This window comes from Lepidochelys kempii, chromosome 9, assembly GCF_965140285.1.
Source record: "Lepidochelys kempii isolate rLepKem1 chromosome 9, rLepKem1.hap1, whole genome shotgun sequence".
Taxonomy (NCBI): domain Eukaryota; kingdom Metazoa; phylum Chordata; order Testudines; family Cheloniidae; genus Lepidochelys; species Lepidochelys kempii.
The window spans coordinates 52,758,518-52,779,876 of NC_136388.1; the positions used below are offsets into that span (position 1 = coordinate 52,758,518).

The window sequence follows — 21,359 nt, forward strand, 5'->3', positions numbered from 1 at the left end:
AGAATCCCAGAATGGGAATAAACATGGATGCTCTGTCTTCTGCTCTCCCTCTTTGTTCTCTGGCTTCCTCCATCCTCTTTCCCTCTTTTGCTGCCTTCTAAAAATGGGATGGTTGAGTGGTGAGGTTGTAAGAACACAAGGAGCTGTCCTTCCTCTTCCTGCTCCGTGAAGATGCAGCTGGCCTATGACCTTTGTTGGGTGGCGGTTTTGTGATGTCATGTCCAGTGGGATGATGAAGTCAGAGGTGCTCATCAGTAAATCAGTCTCACCTCCCCTTGCTGCAGCATGCAGAGAAGAGGAAAGGTAGCCCCAGTGTTTCTCAAGGGGTGTTTGCAATGAGAACACAGAAGGAATGACAACTGCTGCATTCAAAGAGGTGAGTAGCTGAAAGTGCTGTGGGTGTCAAGGGCGATATGCATTCCTTGGTACCATGTTTGAGAGTTGCATGTGTGGGCTGGTTGAGCAATTGGGGCAGCGAGCCAGTGCTGATAATGAGGGGGCTGGAAGTGAAGATAGAGATAAATGCCAATGCTGAGTGAACACTCTGGACAGCTAGCAGAGGATTTCCATGGGAATTCCCAGGAAGCTCTTAGAAGAAGCCACTGAAGTGTGCAGGACAGGCACTGTGAAGTCCTACTGAACTCCTCTGAAAAAAGTACACAGCATAAGTGGAATACAGCATGGATCCAAAGGTGAGCTGATGCACAAGGTTTGCAGTGCTGCTGTTCCTGAATGAAAACCAGGAGAACTACATTTACATGAAGTGCAAGGCCATCTGCTTTCTGGAAGAAAACTTACCAGGGCCTGACCAGCAGATCAGATCAATGGGAGAAACCAAGAAAGCAAAACTGTATTAAGCACCAAAGGATAAACCATCAGAAGAAGCACCACAAGTTGGACACAATGGCTGGAATTCTTCTGCAGAAGCAAGTATATAGATAGACAAATGTTGTGAATAGAATGAGTAACACAAAAAGCTAGAGAACACCGACTGTGAAGTGTTTCATACTACTCACCAAAAACCGTATTCTGTGCTTGAGAAGGGGTCAGATGAGGAGCACACTGACAAAAGGAAAAGAACACTGGGTAGCCCAACTGATAACATCAATGAAACAAGTAAAGTGGAGCCATCAACAAGACAGAGGAGACAAGTAATCCTGATTGGTGACTCCATTGTGAGGAATCTGAGCTGAGATACTGAAGGGTATAAATTCTGCCACGATTTCTGGGTAGCACCTTACTGGGCAAGTAGTGGCAGTGAAATCAATGCAGCTACTTGTGGAGTAAGTCACTACTCACTGTGCATAATGATGGTAGAACCTGGCCCTTTGTGTGTTTCACAGGGAGATAAGTAGGACTACTGAGATCAAATTAAGAAAGGGAATTTAGGCCGAATATCAGGAAAGCCTTTTATTTATTAATTGTTAGCTATTATAGCATGAGGTTGCAAATTAGACTGCCATGGGAAATGATAAAGAGCCCAACTCATACTGCACAGCCCACGAAAAAATGTACTGCACCAATATCAGAACTGAATGGGCCTGATTCTCCTTTCCCTTATATAGATGCCAGTTTAGAGTAACCCTACTGAAATTATTAGACTTGCACTAGTGTAAAACTGGTGGGAGACTAGCATCAACTCCAAAGATTCTGTCTCCTTTTCTCCCCACTTCTGTCACCTTCTTCCATCATCTCTTCCTCCCTCTTCTCCTCTTTCCAACCTTCATCCTCTCCCTGTTTTCCTTAACAGAGCTGGTTAAGATGCCTTTGGAGGCTTCCAATTTATTTTTTATTAAAGTTCACTTCTTGCTTCCAGTTGCTGGAGCCAGCATGCACCTTCACGCACAAAAATTGTGCTGGAATGGCACTTCCACCCGGTCAGAGCAGGACTGTAGAAGTAGCTCACTCTGCACAGAAACATACAGGCAGACATCTGCCAATGCACATTACACCCAAATGCATAAAAAAGAGGAAGATGTAAAATTATAACCTGATCAGAGTTCAAGCATCTCAGGTTGTTGTCAGATGGGTTGGCACACTTCCATGACAAATTTGCCACAAGAATAACTTCTTTCAGCACTGTTTTGGCATCGAACCTGCCATTATGCTTTAATAGTAGTTGTATTTTGGTAGCACCTAGAGGCTCCACTGGGCTAGGGGCTGTATAAACACATAATGAGAGACCTTCCATTCTCACATCTGCCTGCTTCAGGGTTCTTAGGCTTTCCTCCAAAGCATGTAGTACCAGCCACTGTCAAAAACAGGGTTCTGGACTAGGGTCTGCTCCAATCTGGCAATTCCTATGTCCCTAAATTCAAACACCTCACAGTCTAAATCAGGGATCTCAAACTCAAATCACCACGAGGGCCACATGAGGACTAGTACATTGGCCCGAGGACCGCATCACTGACACCTTTTCATATAAAGATACAAAAGCCGCTCCCCACTGCCCCCACTCCACCCCTTCCATGAGGCCCCACCCCTGCCCCACCTCTTCCCACCCCTTCTCTGCCCCCATTCCAACCCCTTCCCCAAAGTCCCACCCCAACTCTGCCCCCTCCCTGCCCCTATTCCAACCCCTTCCCAAATCCCTGCCCCTGCCTGCCTCTTCTCTGCCTCCTCCCTTGAGCACGCGGCTCCCCACTCCTTCCCCCTCCCTCCTGGAAAGCGCTAAGCGCCGCACACTCAGGGGGGGAGAGGGGGCGAGGCGGCCGGGGAGCTTGGCGGCCACAGGAAATAACTCCATGGGCTGTATGCAGCCCGCAGGCCGCATGTTTGAGATCCTTGGTCTAAATGCACAATGGGTGGGATGGCAAACAGGCCACACAAAGGTAGAGAGACTTGCTTAAGGTCATACAGAATTTCAGTGGCAGCTCTCAGATTAGAACTGAGGACATCCACTGGATCCACCCCATGGGCTCATGTTACTCTGTGAATGCAACAAGCATTTAAATATGGGGTATCTGTGTCTGCTCCCCAGAATCACTTTGGAAGTTTCTAATACTAAGTTCTCTCTCTCTCTCTCTTATCCTGGGGAATCTTATTTTGAATTTCACAAGAGGGTCTCCTTGAAAATCTTTGAAAACAATTTGGAAGGCTCCCAAGTTATAATTAGATCATTCATTGTGGCAGGCTCTTATATAAGAGCCGCTAAATCAGATTATGACATGTAAATTGAATAACGTTCTGTGGATCACCTTACTCGATCAGAACTTTGAAGAAGCAAATACAGAACACCTGGTTTAAGTGCAAGAGGCAGATTTAAAACTCTGATCAGAATGGCAAGCCTTTAAATGATAAATTAATCACATATAACCCAAATACAGAGAAATGAAGGCGGGAGAGGAGAAGGAAATATGAAGAGTTGGAATCTGTTTGGCAGTGTTTGAAAATCTATTGTGGGGTTTGGAAATTCATTTCTCAAGCTGAAACCTATTGAATTTTTTAAAGTCAAATTCAATGTTTAAAAATAATGACTTCTAAATGAACATATTGTGGTTCAAATTTATTAGCAGCTTTTCTAGATCAGAGGCAAGAGATGTAAGAAATGCAAATGAGTACATCCTAGTTGTAAATCAGCAACAATGATCATGGTAATTCATTAAAAAATGCCATAAATGAAGCCTGAGTATTTATTCTGCTCCAGATTCCCTGCCTCTACCAGCTGGAATACTCCTGCAGCATCCCAATCAGTAGGAGACACTAGGTTCTTTTCCAAATCATCATGTCCCAGATTGCCCCAAGGCCTCTTGGGAAGTCTATTTGTATGCACCTTGTAATAGTGGGGTCTGGGCAGCTTTTGTAACAACACATATGCAAAAAGGATTCCTGTGAACCCTTGGGGTAAGCTATTTGCACCCACAGAGAAATATTAAATATCTTGAGCGACATTTTCCAAAGTATTTGTGTCAGCCTAACTCGGCTCCCACTGAAGCTAATGGGAATTAGGGAGAAGCCATTCCACATATTCTCAGAAAATAAGGACTCTGACATTTACTTTTATGCCATTCTGGTTCTCTCCACCTTCTCTTCACTTGGAAGGATTATGGTCTAGGAGACAGGGCACTGTGTTGGGAGTCAGGAGACCTAACCTCTGCCATCAACCAGCTGGGTGGCCTTAGGCATCTTACTTCACCTCTCCGTGCCTCAGTTACTCTGTTTGTAGAAGGGGATAATTATATGTACCCTCCTTTATAGAGTGTGCCGAGATCTCTGGATGAAAATTGCTGCCTACAAGGTAAGCATTATTATTTGTGGCAGAATAAACCTCTCACTATGCTACATCGGTAATCACCAGTTACTAAACTACCTCGAATTGTCAGGTCCCCGAATCCTTTGTGCTCCTAGACTGGATATCAATAAATGTGATTACTCTCTCAATGAGCACAAAGCCAAAAAGAAAAATCAGGAAGTACAACACAGATCTCGAGTCATTGCCCACAGAGAGAGAGTGGAGACCTTCAAAGTGCAAAAAACCCCACCAATGATTCTCTTGGGGGGAAAAATGAATACATTAAAACTCCCCAAAGCTGACAGGCTTAGAAATAATGATCCGAGTTTGCTCTTATTTAAAAACTGGCTTCCTGCTGCTTTCACTGCAATCCCCGCTTTGACTTTCAGCAACATTTACAATTAAATATACATAAGTGCTTTCAAAGAGCCATTAATTTGAAGGTCATTAACAGTGCAAAATATATTTCCTTTATTTATAAAAAGCCACATAATAATGCTATTAATCTGTCCTCTCGCTGTATTTCTAATGCTGTTATTGTCTCTAATCTGAGAGCGATTGACTTTGCCTTGGCTTCCAGCTACACTGCAACCCATTTTAATTACTGCTATCAGAAAGCCGTCTGTCTAACACTCATGCGCCCTGACTTTCCACAGATGGCACCTTCTAAAGAGAGTGGTGAATTCCAGAGGAAAAGGAAACATCTGAGTTTGACTTTGTTGGGCACCAATGAAATAGACTCATTCTTCAAGGCCAGGAGGGACCAACATAATCATCTAGGCTGAGCATCATGGCACAGGCCAGAGAACGTCACCCAGTGTTTTCTCCATGAGGACCATGTCCTGTGGCATGTTTTGTTTTAGGACATCCAGTCTTGTGTCAAAGATCTCCATCATGCAAGAGCATCTTCCACTCCAGAGGCTGCAGGTTTCAGATGATACAGTCTCAACAATGAGTGTGGTCTAGTGTGTTTCTCATACACACACTGGCTCCCCGCCCCCATATTCGTGCTCTTGTCTCTGTCACAGCAATCTGAGCTTTCCACACCTCCAATTGCTTCTTGAGCGGGCTTTATACTGCTCAGTGGAATTGTAAACAGCCATTTAACAAACACCACACCATCTGTCTACAGCTGTAAGGGAGATTTAAGCACCTCTCAAAGCCACTCACAGCAAGTTTCGCACCCCTACCCCCACCCCAATCACAAAGCTATCCGCTTGGGGACCCCAGGAAGCCTTCAGTCACTGAATGCCTTCTTCATATCCTAGACCCAGCCTCTCATGGCCTCCCTCCTTCAGCTCTGCCCCCTCTCCCCTCCCCACAGCTGTTTGCTTTACGAGATAAATTACTTGAAGTACAGCCTGTCCGCAGTTCCCAGCAAATCCACTACATGCAAAAAAAAAAAAAAAAATGATGATGGCTAGGCTGAGATTTTGTGGTTGCCATAGAAATGTAGAAATGAAACTGACAATTGAAAAGCATTTCACAGAGTAAAAGGACATGATTTGAGAGCGCGAGAGAACAAGATAGATTCAGTCAAAGAAAATAAAGAGTGAGGCAAGACAGACAAATGGATTGATCAGTAGATAGACGTAAGAAATAAACAGGGAGTGTGAAAGATAGACTCACTGCCAGAGAAAAGCCAGCCTGTGAAATGGACAGACTTGGCGGCATGGAGAACAGAGAGGGAAAGAAATTAAACAGTGATGCAATCAGACAGCAAGACTCAGAATTAGGGATGTAATATGTGCTGGGCTTAACAAATCACAAGTAGGAAGGGAGAATTCATAGGGAGGGCCTGGATGGGACTGGCCTGCTGTCTCAACCTGGTTTGCAGCCCCAGGGTACAGTTCTATGCCCCCGTCCATCTTTCCAGGCACCACCCTCTCTCCACCTCCATCTCTCCAAGTCCATTCCTGAGGACGGTGGGAGCTGCAATGGGTGGTCAGCACCTCTCGGGGCTTGGAGTGGGACATATAAAAAAATCTGATGGCAGAACTGCCGAAGTCTTGTGTGCTTGAGTGAAAATGGAAGTACACTGGTGCCCTCTTACAATGCCATGCTGCCCTCTTGCAAAGCTGCCTAGCTTCACAAGAGAGAACAAAAAAGATGGTGATTGTTAAACTGGCTGTCAAAAAGCACATCCCTCAGTGTTACTGGAGGCATCTGCCATTTTAAAAGAAATTGTTTGGGATGGCAAGGACCATAATCAAATGTCGCATCTGGGCAAAGAGAGACCAATACGGACGGAAGAGACAGCTTGGCAGACTCATAGTGAGCCTGGTGACAAACAACTCAGAATTCATTTGAGCTAGGTACAGACACATCCAACTCAGATCTTCCTCTGCCTGTGAGAGGTGACAATGTTGCCTGTTGCCATTTCCAAGGGTGTCAGGTGGGCAGAGCCCTCCCTCCAGAGGCATCAGAACTGGAACAAGAAAAGATCATAAGACAGACTGTGGCGCCCACTCTGGCTGCAGCCCCTGCCCTGGAACGAAGCAGGAGAGGTGCTATCTCTTAGCTGGCAGGAAGAAGACAGGGACAAACCATCCCGATGTGTAGAAAGAATAGTAAATATGGCAGGCGACCAGCTTGGCTTAACAGTGAAATCCTTGCTGATCTTAAATACAAAAAAGAAGCTTACAAGAAGTGGAAGATTGGACAAATGACCAGAGATGAGTATACAAATATTGCTTGGGCATGCAGGAGTGAAATCAGGAAGACCAAATCACACCTGAAGTTGCAGCTAGCAAGAGATGTTAAGAGTAACAAGAAGGGTTTCTTCAGGTATGTTAGCAACAAGAAGAAAGTCAAGGAAAGTATGAGCCCCTTACTGAATGAGGGAGGCAACCTAGTGACACAGGATGTGGAAAAAGCTAATGTACTCAATGCTTTTTTTGCCTCTGTCTTCATGAACAAGGTCAGCTCCCAGACTGCTGCACTGGGCATCACAGCATGGGGAGGAGGTGACCAGCCCTCTGTGGAGAAAGAAGTGGTTCGGGACTATTTAGAAAAGCTGGATGTGCACAAGTCCATGGGGCCGGATGCGTTGCATCCGAGAGTGCTAAAGGAGTTGGCGGAGGTGATTGCGGAGCCATTGGCCATTATCTTTGAAAACTCATGGCGATCTGGGGAAGTCCCGGACGACTAGAAAAAGACTAATGTAGTGCCCATCTTTAAAAAAGGGAAGGAGGAGGATCCTGGGAACTACAGGCCAGTCAGCCTCATCTCAGTCCCTGGAAAAATGATGGAGCAGGTCCTCAGGGAATCAATTCTGAAGCACTTAGAGGAGAGCAAAGTGATCAGGAACAGTCAGCATGGATTCACCAAGGGCAAGTCATGCTTGACTAATCTAATTGCCTTCTATGACGAGATAACTGGCTCTGTGGATGAAGGGAAAGCAGTGGACGTGTTGTTCCTTGACTTTAGCAAAGCTTTTGACACAGTCTCCCACAGTATTCTTGCCAGCAAGTTAAAGAAGTATGGGCTGGATGAATGGACTATAAGGTGGATAGAAAGCTGGCTAGATTGTTGGGCTCAACGGGTAGTGATCAATGGATCCATGTCTAGTTGGCAGCCGGTATCAATTGGAGTGCCCCAAGGGTCAGTCCTCTGGCTGGTTTTGTTCAATATCTGCATTAATGATCTGGAGGATGGTGTGGATTGCACCCTCAACAAGTTTGCAGATGACACTAAACTGGGAGGAGAGGTAGATAAGCTGGAGGGTAGGGATAGGATACAGAGGGACCTAGACAAATTGGAGGATTGGGCCAAAAGAAATCTGACGAGGTTCAAAAAGGACATGTGCAGAGTCCTGCACTTAGGACGGAAGAATCCAATGCACTGCTACAGACTAGGAACCGAATGGCTAGGCAGCAATACTGCAGAAAAGGACCCAGGGGTTACAGTGGACAAGAAGCTGGATATGAGTCAACAGTGTGCCCTTGTTGCCAAGAAGGCCAATGGCATTTTGGGATGTATAAGTAGGGGCATTGATCGTTCCCCTCTATTTGACATTGGTGAGGCCTCATCTGGAGTACTGTGTCCAGTTTTGGGCCTCACACTACAAGAAGGATGTGGAAAAATTGGAAAGAGTCCAGCGGAGGGCAACAAAAATGATTAGGGGACTGGAACACATGACTTATGAGGAGAGGCTGAGGGAACTGGGGATGTTTAGTCTACGGAAGAGAAGAATGAGGGGGGATTTGATAGCTGCTTTCAACTACCTGAGAGGTGGTTCCAGAGAGGATGGTTCTAGACTATTCTCAGTGGTAGAAGAGGACAGGACAAGGAGTAATGGTCTCAAGTTGCAGTGGGGGAGGTTTAGGTTGGATATTAGGAAAAACGTTTTCACTAAGAGTGTGGTGAAACACTGGAATGCGTTACCTAGGGAGGTGGTGGAATCTCCTTTCTTAGAAGTTTTTAAGGTCAGGCTTGACAAAGCCCTGGTTGGGATGATTTAATTGGGGATCAGTCCTGCTTTGAGCAGGGGGTTGGACTCGATGACCTCCTGAGGTCCCTATGATTCTAAGAGATGTCCACATTTGCCTTAGTGTGACTCCAGGAAAGCCCTGATGGCTGAACAAAGTGCAAAAGCAGCAGCATGAAGGGGCCAGCAAAATGATCCAACAAAAATCAGAGCAATTTGGTTCTGACCAATACATTTATCTTCTCCTACACTAGAATCCACAGGTCCAGGAAAGAAATGGATGGGGTGCTATGCCCACCTGGCAGTCCCACAGGCTACCTGGCTGAAGGCTTTCACAACCAACGCTCTCCTTGTAAAAGGCTCAGTGCTGCACCATAGCTTCTAAAGACTCCTCTGTGACAAAAGAGATGCCTTGGACAGTCTGAGCGCAGGATAGGGTTACCAATCCTCCAGGATTGTCTGGGAGTCTCCAGGAAATTAAAGATCAATCTCTAATTAAAGATTATGTCAGGTGATAACATCTCCAGGAACACATCCAACCAAAATTGGCAACCCTAGTGCAGGGATGGAACCTCCTTCCTTAAAATAGGACAAATACACAGGCAGAAACAAAACTGTCCTATTCCCACACACCAGAATGCACTGGGTCAGAACAGACACTGCTGGGGCCATACAAGGCCACAAGGGAGAGCAGAATAACTTGAATAAATAGAGGAACTGTGGAAAGGAGGTATCTGTGGGGCCCATCCCCCTTTGTTTCCTACAGCCTAGAAAGGAGAGGTTGGCCATGCTGGAGGCTTCCCACACCATGGGCTCTAGCAGCCTCTCTGAGGCAGTTTGTGGAGCTGGTGGTAGCAGATTTCCAGGAAGCCTGGAAAGCCACGTTCTCCACTCCCCAGAGGAGAGCTGTTGCTTGGCTGCTTCAAAGCAGATGGATGCATTACTCTTTTGCTGCTGGGGCCAGTGAGAGGCCTCCATAGTCCTTTGTGCTCTTGATGGAGAGGAATAATGCTGGTGGGCAGTGTGATGGGGCCTGTGCACCCTGCCCTGATGGGGAAGAGGTAGAGAGGCCTATGTGGGTGGTGGGAAGGAGGCCTTTAAAAAAGGAGGAAGCTTCTGTCAGCAAAGCAGGAAGGACTACGAAGCTGGAGGGGCTCCTGCAGCAGCAGGGGGAACTCCCTTATTGGAGACCCCCAGCCCTACAAGGCATGTAGTGAACTCCCAGCTGAGCCTGATTTAGCTCCCCGGCCAGAAGGACTCCTGTAAAACCACTCTGCAGGCACCCCCAAAGTAAGAGGGTATCGCTGGCTGTTTCTTTTTTGAATTGGCTACAGGAAGGGTTTATGCTCAGTCACACTGGAATCTTTGTTTTCCTTTTTGGTCCCCCACCGGGAAAGATACATAAGCAGCCCAGAAAGGACAGAGCCAACTGCCAGGACTAAGAGATGGGGACCAGAGTTGGGTCCACCCAGTGTTAGCTGGGACTCCAGCCAGGTGGGAGGGACTTGTTTACAGGCAGGTCTTAGCTGTTCTTCCCATCCTCCCTAGGTCCTCTGCTGCCAGAGGAGGGCATGGAAAGGAGCAGGTGGGCTGTAAAGTTGCAAGTGACTAGGCATTGCAGTGAGGACAGGCTTAGGGCTTGTCTACACTTATATTTTATAGCGCTCTAACTTGCTGTCTCAGGGATGTGAAAAATTGCCCCCCTGAGCACAGCAAGTCTGAGCGCTTTAAAGCGCTAGTGTAGACAGGCTCTGAGCACTGGGAGCCTTGCTCCCAGCACTCCAAACTAATCCCCTCGTGGAGGTGGATTACCAGGAGCGCTGGGAGAGCTCTCTCCCAGCGCTTGCGCGTGACCACACTTGCACTTCAAAGCGCTGCCGCGGCAACGCTTTGAAGTTTCTAATGTAGCCATGCCCTGAGACTGTTCAGTGAGGAGACTATGCTTTCCAGAGGGAGCAGCACTGAGCTGCCTTCGGCAGGTAGAGAGAAAACTCAGGGAGCCATGGTTCAGATTTGTGCCCGTTTCAGGCACCGTGAGTGCAAAATGGATGTGGCTACCCAGAGGCTGCTTTTCTAGAGTGATGTATTCCTATGTATGGGAAACAGGGCCTTAGAATGGAGGCCTGGAAATCTGGAGGTCACTCTTCCAGCTGGCCAAACCCTTTCAGCAATGCAAGTCTGAAGCATCGGTGTTTGAATTTCACAGGAGAACACTCCTTGTATCTCACATGGTGGTGACATTCCATTTCTTGTGAACCTGGGCATGAGCTGTTGGTTAAGACAATGGGGGAGAAAGACCCTTTGAGACAGAAAACTGGGAGGAAGAATTAGGAAATTAAATGTGGGGGCAATGTTATAATCTGAAATTCTTCTTAGAAGGGACTGGCAAAATCTGAGGATGATTCATAGTGAATGTTGCCTTTCCGCTGTTTAGATTTTATGTGGTCAGTCAACAGTCATGCTGGCTCAACTCAGGAGGTAGAAGAGTTCTCAATTAACACACTCTCTCTTCCACCCAAGAAAAGTGCCATCCAACTGGTCCTAACTGGGATTTATTCCTGAAAGTACAGCCTGGCCAAGTCAATACTGCTGGGAAGTCAGCACGGTGCCCAGCCTGGCGTTTCAGATAATCTGGGAGGTCATGTCTTTTGAAGGTGATGCTTCTAGAAATAATTTAAAATCATACAATAGTGCTCCTTGCACAGCTGGTCAATCTTATCTTTGCAAAGGTCCCTCGGAGACATTGCTACTCACATTCTCAAGTCTCCTTTAACCTCTGATCTCTATCTAATGAATCATGTGGGGCCTGCTCTTTGAAAAACAGACACGAGACAGAAGATGGGCAGGTCACACTTCACTTGGAGAGACAGCTTCATATTAAAGCAGAGGGATGGGAAGAATGTAGTTATGATTTCACGAATGTAGCCAGAAATGTAGCTTCACATCTATTGCCACGCACCTAGGTGCCTTATGTTTAGAAAAACAATAACAACATCCCAAGCTTCTATCTTTAAGGCCTACAGCAAACCTGCCCTTTCACTCCTTTCCATAAGATCTCCACTTCTTCAACATTAAGCTAAAGCAAACCTTGTACAAAGCTTTAACTCAACAGGCAGGTCTTACATTGTGCCTGGCAGCTCATTAAACTCAGCCTCCTGGAAGGAGCTATTTCCAGGGACGTGGGCTCTGCACTGAGAATGCTCTGCTATCTGTGGTGGAGAGTGTAACCCTAGGGGGTCAAAGGTGAGAGCAACTCAGGAGAGAAGAACTCTTGCAAGGAGAAGGAATAAAGCCTCTCAGTCACACTGGAGTTTGCACAACCCACTGTAGGACTTTTTTTCTTGAGAGGGGGAGTGAGAGTGTGTGTCTGAGAGAGAGACTGAGGAGTTTAAGGGAAATGTTCCACAAGATTTGCAAACGGGCTATTACATTTTATTCATCTTTAGAGCTGGACATAAATGCTAATTATTTCTTGCTGGAAAGTATTGGGGAGCAGGGAATCCTGTGGAAATTTTCTGGTTTTTAAAGCCAGAAACCAAAGCCAGAAACTTTGGGAAGGAGAAGGTCTTTTTTTTTCAGTTTTTCTATTGAAAAATCAGAACATTTCTATCACCACTAAATTTTTTCATGAAAATTTCCAACTGTACAAACAAATGTGCTGAAGGAAAAATTTTGACCAGCTCCACTCATTTTACCATAAATCCCCTAATCATTCATTTGGAGAAAGCAGCTTTTAAATACACATAGGAGCAACATTTTGAGTCATTTGTCATGGAATGCACCAACATTATTTAGGTCTGGGAAGACTCCTGCTTTGGTGCTTCTCTCCCACTAAGATGAGGGAACAAAGCCTGCCCAAGGAAACCTAGAGAAACAGGTTCTGGGCAAGCATTGATCACTCTATTGATGGGATCGTGGGCTATTAGAAGGATCTTTTATCCCTGGCTGCTGATGTAACTTTAACCTCACAGGCCACCAAGTCTTAAAGATGACTTGCAACAGACTAACCAAGAGAGAGATACTTAGAGAGCTACTGGTAGAAGACCCAGTCCGAGAATTTTAAAATACTTATGCTCTGACATGGAGAGGCATCGTTGAGTCTCTCATAGCATCTGCAAAATCACAAAACAGCAGAACTGCTTCAGATGGTGGATAGCCTGATTAATCCCAGCTGCCCCCGCTTAGAAACTTAGTCAAGTTTTTCGCTTTTGTGAGGAGTTTGCTTGTTCCACTGCAATACAAATGGCTGGAATTCAGACAGCATTTGCAGCATCTGTCAGTTTAGGTCAATGTCCTGAGGGTACCAGCACAGAGACTCCCGTTTGAGGTTTAGCCAGTGTTGCTCAAGTTCCGAAAATGTTGGGGGTGCTTTGGGCCACTGCCTGTGTATCAGAGCCATGTCCCCGCTGGCTGGTAAAGACTGGTGATGACACAGTAGCAACCGTCAATGCTGAGGGTAGGATCCCAAGTGTTCCCAAGGAGGCCTCTACTTAAGTTATCATCTTGCTTATGACCACCGGACCACCTGTAAACTGGTACCAAATCTCCAGTATTTGAGGGAAAGACTATGGAGAAGGTTGGTCATGAATATTCTCAGTCTTCAGATCACTTTGACCCTAGTCATTCTGGGTTTAGACCTCGGTGTGGGAGAGAAACTGCACTGCTTTTGTTGGTGGATGATCTCCTCCTGAGTAATGATGAAGACAATGTGTCCATGTGAATTTTATTACACCTCTCAGTGGCTTTTCAGACAGCTCATGAGAGGCTGTTAACTGGATGAAGGTTCTTAGCAGGAGAAGAATCATTTTGTAGCAGTTTTCCACTTTTTAACGCAGAAGAACCTTGAAGATAATTATGAGCAGTTGTTTATCCACCTTAACTGTCTCTCATACTGAGTATAGCCGGGTTCTGCTCTGTACCCACTATTGTCCACTGTGTGTACAAGGCCACCAGGAGGGTTAAGAAGAAGTCCTGGCCTACAGCGTCTGCAGTATTCAGATTATACCCAGCTCTATGTCTCCATTATAGCTGATACTTTCGGTGCAGTGAAATGATGACCCAGTCTTTGCAGGAGATTGGGATTTGGATGAGGACTCGATGACTGAGGCTCAGTCCAGAAAAAGACAGAGATAATATTAGTGGGTTGGGGGCAGCATCCAGAAGAATTGGCAAGAATTATATCAACACCACTAATTGGTGGTATGCAGCCATCACTTTGCAACCATATTTGTGACTCAGAGGTCTCGTTAGACTCAAGGCTACTTCTGGACGCTCTAGTAGCAGCTGCACCTAGGAGCAGGTTTACTATTTGTCCTTGCAAGGTGAGTGCACACTTTTTGTTCACAGGTGGCCCTTGCTGTGCTGATCCATACCTCTGTCACCTCAAGATTCGAATACTGCAATGTGCTGTCCTGGGTGGGGGATGTACCTTGAGGCCACTCAGAAGATAAAACTCATCCAGAACATAACAGCACTCGTATTAAGTGGAGTTTTTTGTTGGGAGCATGTAGCAGGTGCACCATGGACTGCTGGGTGGAGTTTAGGCTGTTGGTTTTGCCTGTTAGAGGCCTAAGAGGTTTGGAAGCTGGTTGCCTCTTTCATGATGCTGCCGCACAACAGCTGACATCAGTGGATGAGCTCAAGCAGCAGCTCCCTCCATATGGAAAAGAGGAAGGCATTCTCTGAGAGAACCCCTCAATCACTGTTCCCTCTAAGCTGTGCACGTGTGCGCGCACACACAGATCCTAAGCCCCGCGCACATGGTGAAACACCGTGCGCACAAAAATTTGCACAGAAGAAACTTTTTGTGCACATGGCCTGTCAAAAATTAGAGGGAACATTGCCCTCAACTGGGGCATGCTACCTGCCTTGGATCTGCTGGGGTCAGATCTGTTCACTTTCTGGACACAACGCAAAGCTTGCCTTTCTTCTCAGGCTTCTGGGGAGAGGATGGGGGAGAACTGGATGGGGTTAATTACTGGCATGGTATCATGATATGTAGTTTCGGAAGCAGGTCTGATCAGGATTGTGCAGAATATTGCAGTGGGTTTAAACAGTCTCCTGTGACTTTCTTAGTACTGTAAATTCCCAGCCTTGAAAAAGGGCACCCAGAGCTTCGGATGGATGCTTCTATTAGCTGCTCTTATACAAAGCTATATAAATGTAGCATTGTTCACAGACGAACTATCCCACTCTCCACAAATGGCAGGACTGAAGCTCCTTGTGACCAGATATGCTTATTTCCCACACTTACACCTGCAATTTAACACTTTCCTATTGTGGAAATCAGGAACATTGCCCATGCCTACTCCCTGGTCTACTCAAGTTGGAAGAGACAGAGGGGGACCAGGGTCCATTCCATTGGAAAAAGGAGAGAACAAAACTCTAAGTCATCATATCTAGCACTTTTCATCAGTCTATCTCAAAGTGCTTTATAAAGTAGGTCAATGTCATTATCCCCATTGTTCAGATGGGGAAACTGAGGCACAGAGGGGGGAAGTGACGTGTCCAAGGTCACCTGGCAGGCCAGTGGCAGAGCCAGAAATAGCACCCATGTCTCCTGAGTCCCAATACAGAGCTCTAGCCACTAGGCCAGAGAGTTAACTTAAACAATTGGATGATGGTTAATGGACCCTGGGTAACCAATCTTTACAGCTGGGAATTTATGGCCCCAGTGCAAGCCGCTGGGTGCACAGCACTTTGGAAAATCACCTAAATTTATGTAGGTGATTTAAGAAATCTCAGTGAGGAGACATTTTGGAAGAGCTTGACCCTTGTTTTCCTTTATGCTTTTATAGCTTTTAGCACTGCCAGCGCTCAGTAAGTGGTCAAGACCAGGAACACAGGTTTTGCCTGCAGTGACAGAGAATATGAGAGGTGGGGAGGGGAACAAAGGTGGGGAAATAATCCGGTAGAGTTAAACAGCATAATGTAGCTTCCTAGAACAACTAAATTACTTTGGAAGCAGAAGGGCCAATTTTATTCTCAGCCGGATGGGTACAGAGCCCATGGACTTCAATGGGCAGAACTGGACCTATTGATTTCACATTAAGAAGGGTTGTTGTTCAGTTCTGTTCTGCACTGCATATAAACCACAGACACTATACAAAGCAAGACTAAAGGGACAGCTTCCGATCAGGAGCATTCCCACCCTGTATAATAAGCATCAGCAGGGTAGTCATAAATGTAGTGTTTTTTATTTAGTCTGTCTCATTGTCATGCTGCTTTATACCTTTAGTTTTCTTCTACTAAAGAAATAATAAAAACACAAAAGATCCCTTATCAATTGTGAATAGAAATGTAGTGACACAGTGTATTAGTATGCAGAATGCATGTTTCATATGCATGTCGTATTTGGTGTGACAACATGCTTGAATACAGATTTCGGAGGTGAGTATTCCAAACGGTATTAATGATTGGCTATCAGACAGGCCTTGGAATAGTCCCTTCTGCTGTCAGACAAGGGGAGTTTTTCTTTGTCTGTTTCTCTGAGGGAAACTCTACGAGTTGAAACAAGATCATTTTTGCATTTGTTAATATCTATTCCTCATTCAAGCTTTGTGACATTTTCCTAACTCAAGCAAAAACTGCTGATGTAAAGAATATACAGGTACCAGGGACCACTTTCCCGCTGAAATCTGTGGGGAGGCCTACAACTCCTTTGTCTTTGCCCTTGCATGTTGAGTATCCTGTTCTCCCCTCTGCACAACTTTTTAGGAAGTGATAGATGTCAGCTCTCCCATCTCACAACTCTGAGCGGCCACAGCCCTCCCAATCCAGGAAGAGGTGTTCTTTGATATAGGAAGCTACCCACAATCCCATCTTGGAATAGTAGGGTAGTAACTAAGGATAACTCCCACTACTCGTGCATTCAGCTCTGGAGGAAAGGGATGAACCAGAAGGCCATGTGTCCTAATGATAGTGCAAATACTTCTGATGTGTCTCTAGGTCCCATCACCCAGCGTGCTGGTGTGAACAGGAATATACTTGTCTCACTGTTTCAGGATGCTGGGCAGCCAATCACATGCCCCATAGAAAACCTTTCAAGGGATTAGGGGGTGCAGTGATCACAGGAGATGGCCCATCTGAAACTGCAACATGGGGCAAGAAGACATCTGGTGCCCCTGAAAAAGTACAGAGGAGAATTACAGGCCACCAGGCAGAATGATTTTGCTTAGAATATATGTCCAGTAATAGAACTACCTTTACTCCACCTCCAATATTACATCCAGACTGAAGGTCAGCTCCAGCGGTGTACGGCTGTATAAGTGCATCTCTGCAAGATGTGGAAGAGCGCAGAGCTGTAAAATTTCCAGAAATTTTGAAAGTAGGGAACAAACACCTTTGTTTCTGCTCTTTTTCCTCCAGAAACAACCCCCCGCCCCAAAAATTTGTGGAAAATTGAAATATCTGCAGTAGTTACATGCTTATCAAAATGAAACTTTATTTGCTTCTTTAAGAATGAGAAATGTAATGTGTATAATTTAGTTAGCACATAAAAAGTACTGTTGGTATCTTTATGAGCTAAGTATAAATTCTTTAGTTTTGATTCAGAGAATAATGACAAATACACCTAGTATTAGGGAGGGAGCTGCAACTGCACGCTAAGGTACTTAGGTGTATTTTTTTTGCCTGTTGGCAAATAAGAAAAACAATAAAAAGTTGAAAATAGAAAACATTAATACTATTATAAACATAGTGGGAGGTTATATCCTTTGGGCTCAGACATAGTATATATATAGACCTAACCTGACATTATCATGCAGGAACAGAAGAAACTCATGTTTCTAGAGAAAAAGCTTGGAAAATGAATGTCCCTATAATGTAATTAACAGAGCAGAATATTAAGGACCAACAGTAAATTCAGGTACATATCAAACTTTCTGGTGGCAGAGTTACTATACTCTTTAACAATTATTATCATTATATATACAGTAAGTGCTGTAATTGTAGACAAACCTAGCCATCCTATGAACCGGTATAACTTAAACAGTTACTAATGTATTCTTGGTAATGCTAGCACAGCTCAAGTTTTTCCTTCTTTCCTTCTTCTTTCACTATTCATTCTGAGAGAAAATATTTCATATAACAGTTTCTTTTAAATGTTTCCCCAAATGGTTAATTTTTCCATACTGGGTCTCAGAAAAAAATGGAAAAAAACCTGTTTTTTCCAAAAGTTTTTGTTTTTTTCCTGGACCATCACATCTCTGCATGGTCACAATGATGGATGCGAGCTAGTGAGCCACCAAATCATAGATGTAGGATACTGATCCACTGAAATTCCTTAAGGAGATTAATGTTACGCACTCATATGCCAGGCTTGGCAGCAACTCAGCTAATTCTGGTCGGAAGCTAGGCAGGCTCCTGCAGACCCCTGTGTTTGGAACAGCGGGCCATGATATCTATTCCCTATGCCATGGGTACACTTTGTTGACAACTGTGATTTCTGTAAGAATGTGGTGATGGAGCATGATAACTCACACAGAATGAGCTAAGTAAAACCCTTACTAAGAGTTCATTCTTTTTATAAACTCTTTACATATTCCAGCGAGAGGCTAGACTGTCCACTCTTGCAACATCTTATGTAAACACTGACATGCTTCTAGTAATTTTAACTAGACAGATTAGCAAATTAGCAAAGAGACTGACAGATGAACAACAGATCAAACACTGGAAAACATTCAATGGAAGATGCCTCAGTGAAGTGAGCAAAGAGATACAATAGGGAAGGATGGATGGACACAGAGGCACGCAAAACATATGGACCTACCTCTGAAGCCATGAAACCTAAGTCAGTAATTTAATAGCAAAATCCTTAGGTTCACACGATGGGAAAAAAAGTTCTCCATAGCCATCTTCTGCAGATCATGGAGATGCTGGAGGACTAACCAGTCTATTTTCCAGAGTGTCTGTCTGTCTTCTTTTCCTGTTGCCTCTGCAGTCAACAATCCCGTAACAAACACTGTGCATCTCATAATAATCCCATATGAAACCCGTGCAGTATCCAACCTGACTGTTCCTTTGCTTCTTCCTCCAGGTTTGCAAAACATTGAGAGTTGGATTTGCTTTATTTTTCTCTTATTTCTCATTAAACATTCCAGGTACAATTGATCCAGACAGAAAGCAAAGCCAATCACTTCTCCCTTCCCCCACACCACCAGTTCCGCTGGATGTTATGAATTTACCATCCATTCTACTTGGGTTGGTTTGTTTTCTCTGTTATGGAGAAGCAGTGAATCCACAGTAAGTTGACAAAGTACACACACAAATGCGCATGCGCGCACACGGGAACACCTTTTTCTTTTTCCATTATGTTTTTTTTTCCTTTTTGCAAAAAAATGCAAGCAAAAGAAAAACAAGGTTTTCTATTGAAGGTACATCTCTTCTTCAATATGAAGACATTAACTGGATTGATTTGGATCCCCCATGCAGTGGTCAGTGAAGTCCTTTGGTACTTGACAGAACAACATCTTGATATTACAGTAGGTAGCTGTGGAGACTTTTGAAGACACTTCCACATAGATCATGAGTAGAAAGAGAATGGGGTGTGGGAGAGAGGTCAGGGAGGGGAGCAAAAGAAGAAAAGAAAAGGAATGTCGTTGCTGAAGATGGTTTCTCTGGGTTGGAAACTCAGTTCTTGCACCTCTCCCCACCCCACTGGCCCATTGTTTCTTATCAGTTTTGACTACTGCTCACTGGTGGTGGGATTGGAGTCTATTTTTTTCCCAACACACATTGGTTTGTCTTCATTGTCTTTTAAATATATGATTTGTACATATTTATATTTATTTATATGCTGTTTCCCCTGGCATTGGTAAGTGTGCTTCTGTTAGCAAGAAACGGAAGCTGCCGGTTAGAAACAAGTCCCATGTGTTCTTTGTCTGCAGCTGCTACAGTTCTTAGACGATAATTCAACCTTTCCACATTTTTCACTGCTTTGTCAGTCTGTTCCTCCCATCCCACCTCGGACCCTTCATTGTTTCCCCTCCCTTTCCCATCCCCATAAAATGAGAGACGTCATGCCATCGAGGTTGGAGACTGACTCATCTGTACTCTCATAGACTGGACACTATTCAGAATCTTCTTCTGGTGTCCGGCCAAAGTCACCCCTATTCTCAGGAGATCTCTGTAAAAAAACAACAGGTAGTTCAGTTTAGATGTTTTAATTTTACACTCTTTAATGTGTTTCAGGGTGTTCGTCCCAGAAACACCTCATTTTGTTCTTTAGTGTCACTGATGAGATAGGAGAGAAAAGCAAAATAAAAGGTGTCCTATCTCTAAATCTAAAACAATGGACCTGTATTCGCAGACTCATAAGCAATCATATATTGGACAGACCAAAAACCAGCCTGAATGTTTGCCCCAAACTCAAACCAAACCTATCTGAAGTTCAAAAAAGTTGGTTGATTTGAGGTTATTTATTTTTTTCCATTCCCTAGTGTTTTTTTTCCTGGAAGAGAAAATAGTAAACTACTACGAGAAAGGCAATTCTCATATTACTTCTGACCCTGTCTCGACCAAGAAGCACTGGCAATCTCCAGAGAAAGTCAATCTTTAGGAGCCAGATCTTCCTCCCGCAAAGGCAATGGAAGTCTTTCTAATGACTTCAGTGGGAGCTGGGTAAGAGTTTAGGTGAGTACACTGTATGCACCACTTACTCTGAGGTCATCTGGGCAACAAGCTGGAGGGAGGTGAAGCCAGCAGTCAGGAAGTTGTCTCTGTACTGGCTCATTTTAATGGCGCTTAACCAATCTTCTACTGAGGTAAAGGCAGTGAAATCTGGGATGGAGCGGTCTAACAGTGGCTGAGAAGGCCTGAAACACAACGGAAAGGAGCCTAGGTCAAGCTGGACTGGAAACACAAGCCGACAGACGCTGTAGATCAAAAACAAGGGTGAAACCAGCCAGCTAGTAGGTAGAAATGGGGTCATACTGGGTTGCCAGCACTTTATAAGATTCATAGCAAACAATAACCTACTGTATAATCAGTGAAGCATTGCCCGTCTGTGGCTGAGAAGTACATTTATTTTGTGCTTATTAAAAATACACCTATCCCAGCCCCCCACACATATGACTAAAATCCATCTATTTTGGATTGCTGCCAAAAATCTTAAATCTCTCCAACATTGCCTGAACTCTCATTCTCCCATCATACCCTCCCCTCCCCCTTGCTGCTACCCCAAAATACCCGGGAACACAAAGAGACCTTGAATCTGAGCTGAAAGGCACTGCAGATAGTGTCCTACTTACTGTGGCTATTGGATTGTACAATATGTGCAGGATGGGTGGACTGCTAACAACACAACTCTTTCTAAGTGTGGTCTGGACAGGTCCTCTACAGGCGGTTTGGAAGGCCAAGGTCTTTATATGGAGTTAAAAGCGGTCCTGGAGATGGTAACTTATGACAGAGGCAGGATTTGTGAAGGTTTGTGGCACGTCGGCACAAAAGTCTGTTTTCATGAGGTAATGGAACACAGCTTCTTCAGCAAGTCACTATACCATCCTATCCTATCCTATCCATACTACCCCTGCATACCACAAACTCAGTGTTCACTAACATCTGCACAGCCATTTGATTCTACCATGGCTATTTGATTCTATCTTGCTCATGTTTTTTTTATTATTCAGCATTCAGGATTATTTTCATGCACAGACATTATATATCTGAAAGTTTGGAGAATTCCTTGTATGCCACCACTAC

General features: G+C 44.8%; 1 protein-coding gene across 9 annotated transcripts in view; it reads right to left on the minus strand.

Moving 5' to 3' along the window:
• The window catches only part of EPHB1 (EPH receptor B1), a 342,330-nt gene that overhangs the window by 9,852 nt on the left and 311,119 nt on the right, over positions 1-21,359 (minus strand). For 4 of the 9 annotated variants that reach the window (XR_012160842.1, XR_012160837.1, XR_012160843.1 and 1 more), the window contains exons 15-16: positions 20,318-20,473; positions 18,430-19,785 (exon numbers count right to left, since the gene is read on the minus strand). The exons of 1 other annotated variant lie outside the window; for it this stretch is intronic. Coding sequence is in view for 1 of the 8 variants with exons in the window: in XM_073360346.2 (XP_073216447.1) it covers positions 20,318-20,473 (156 nt within the window). In the remaining 7 variants the exon portion in view is untranslated. Of the gene's footprint in view, positions 1-1,990; positions 2,161-16,862; positions 16,961-18,429; positions 19,786-20,317; positions 20,474-21,359 lie in introns of all 9 variants that reach the window. 4 more of the 9 variants (XR_012160839.1, XR_012160838.1, XR_012160840.2 and 1 more) reach the window with 4 other exon arrangements.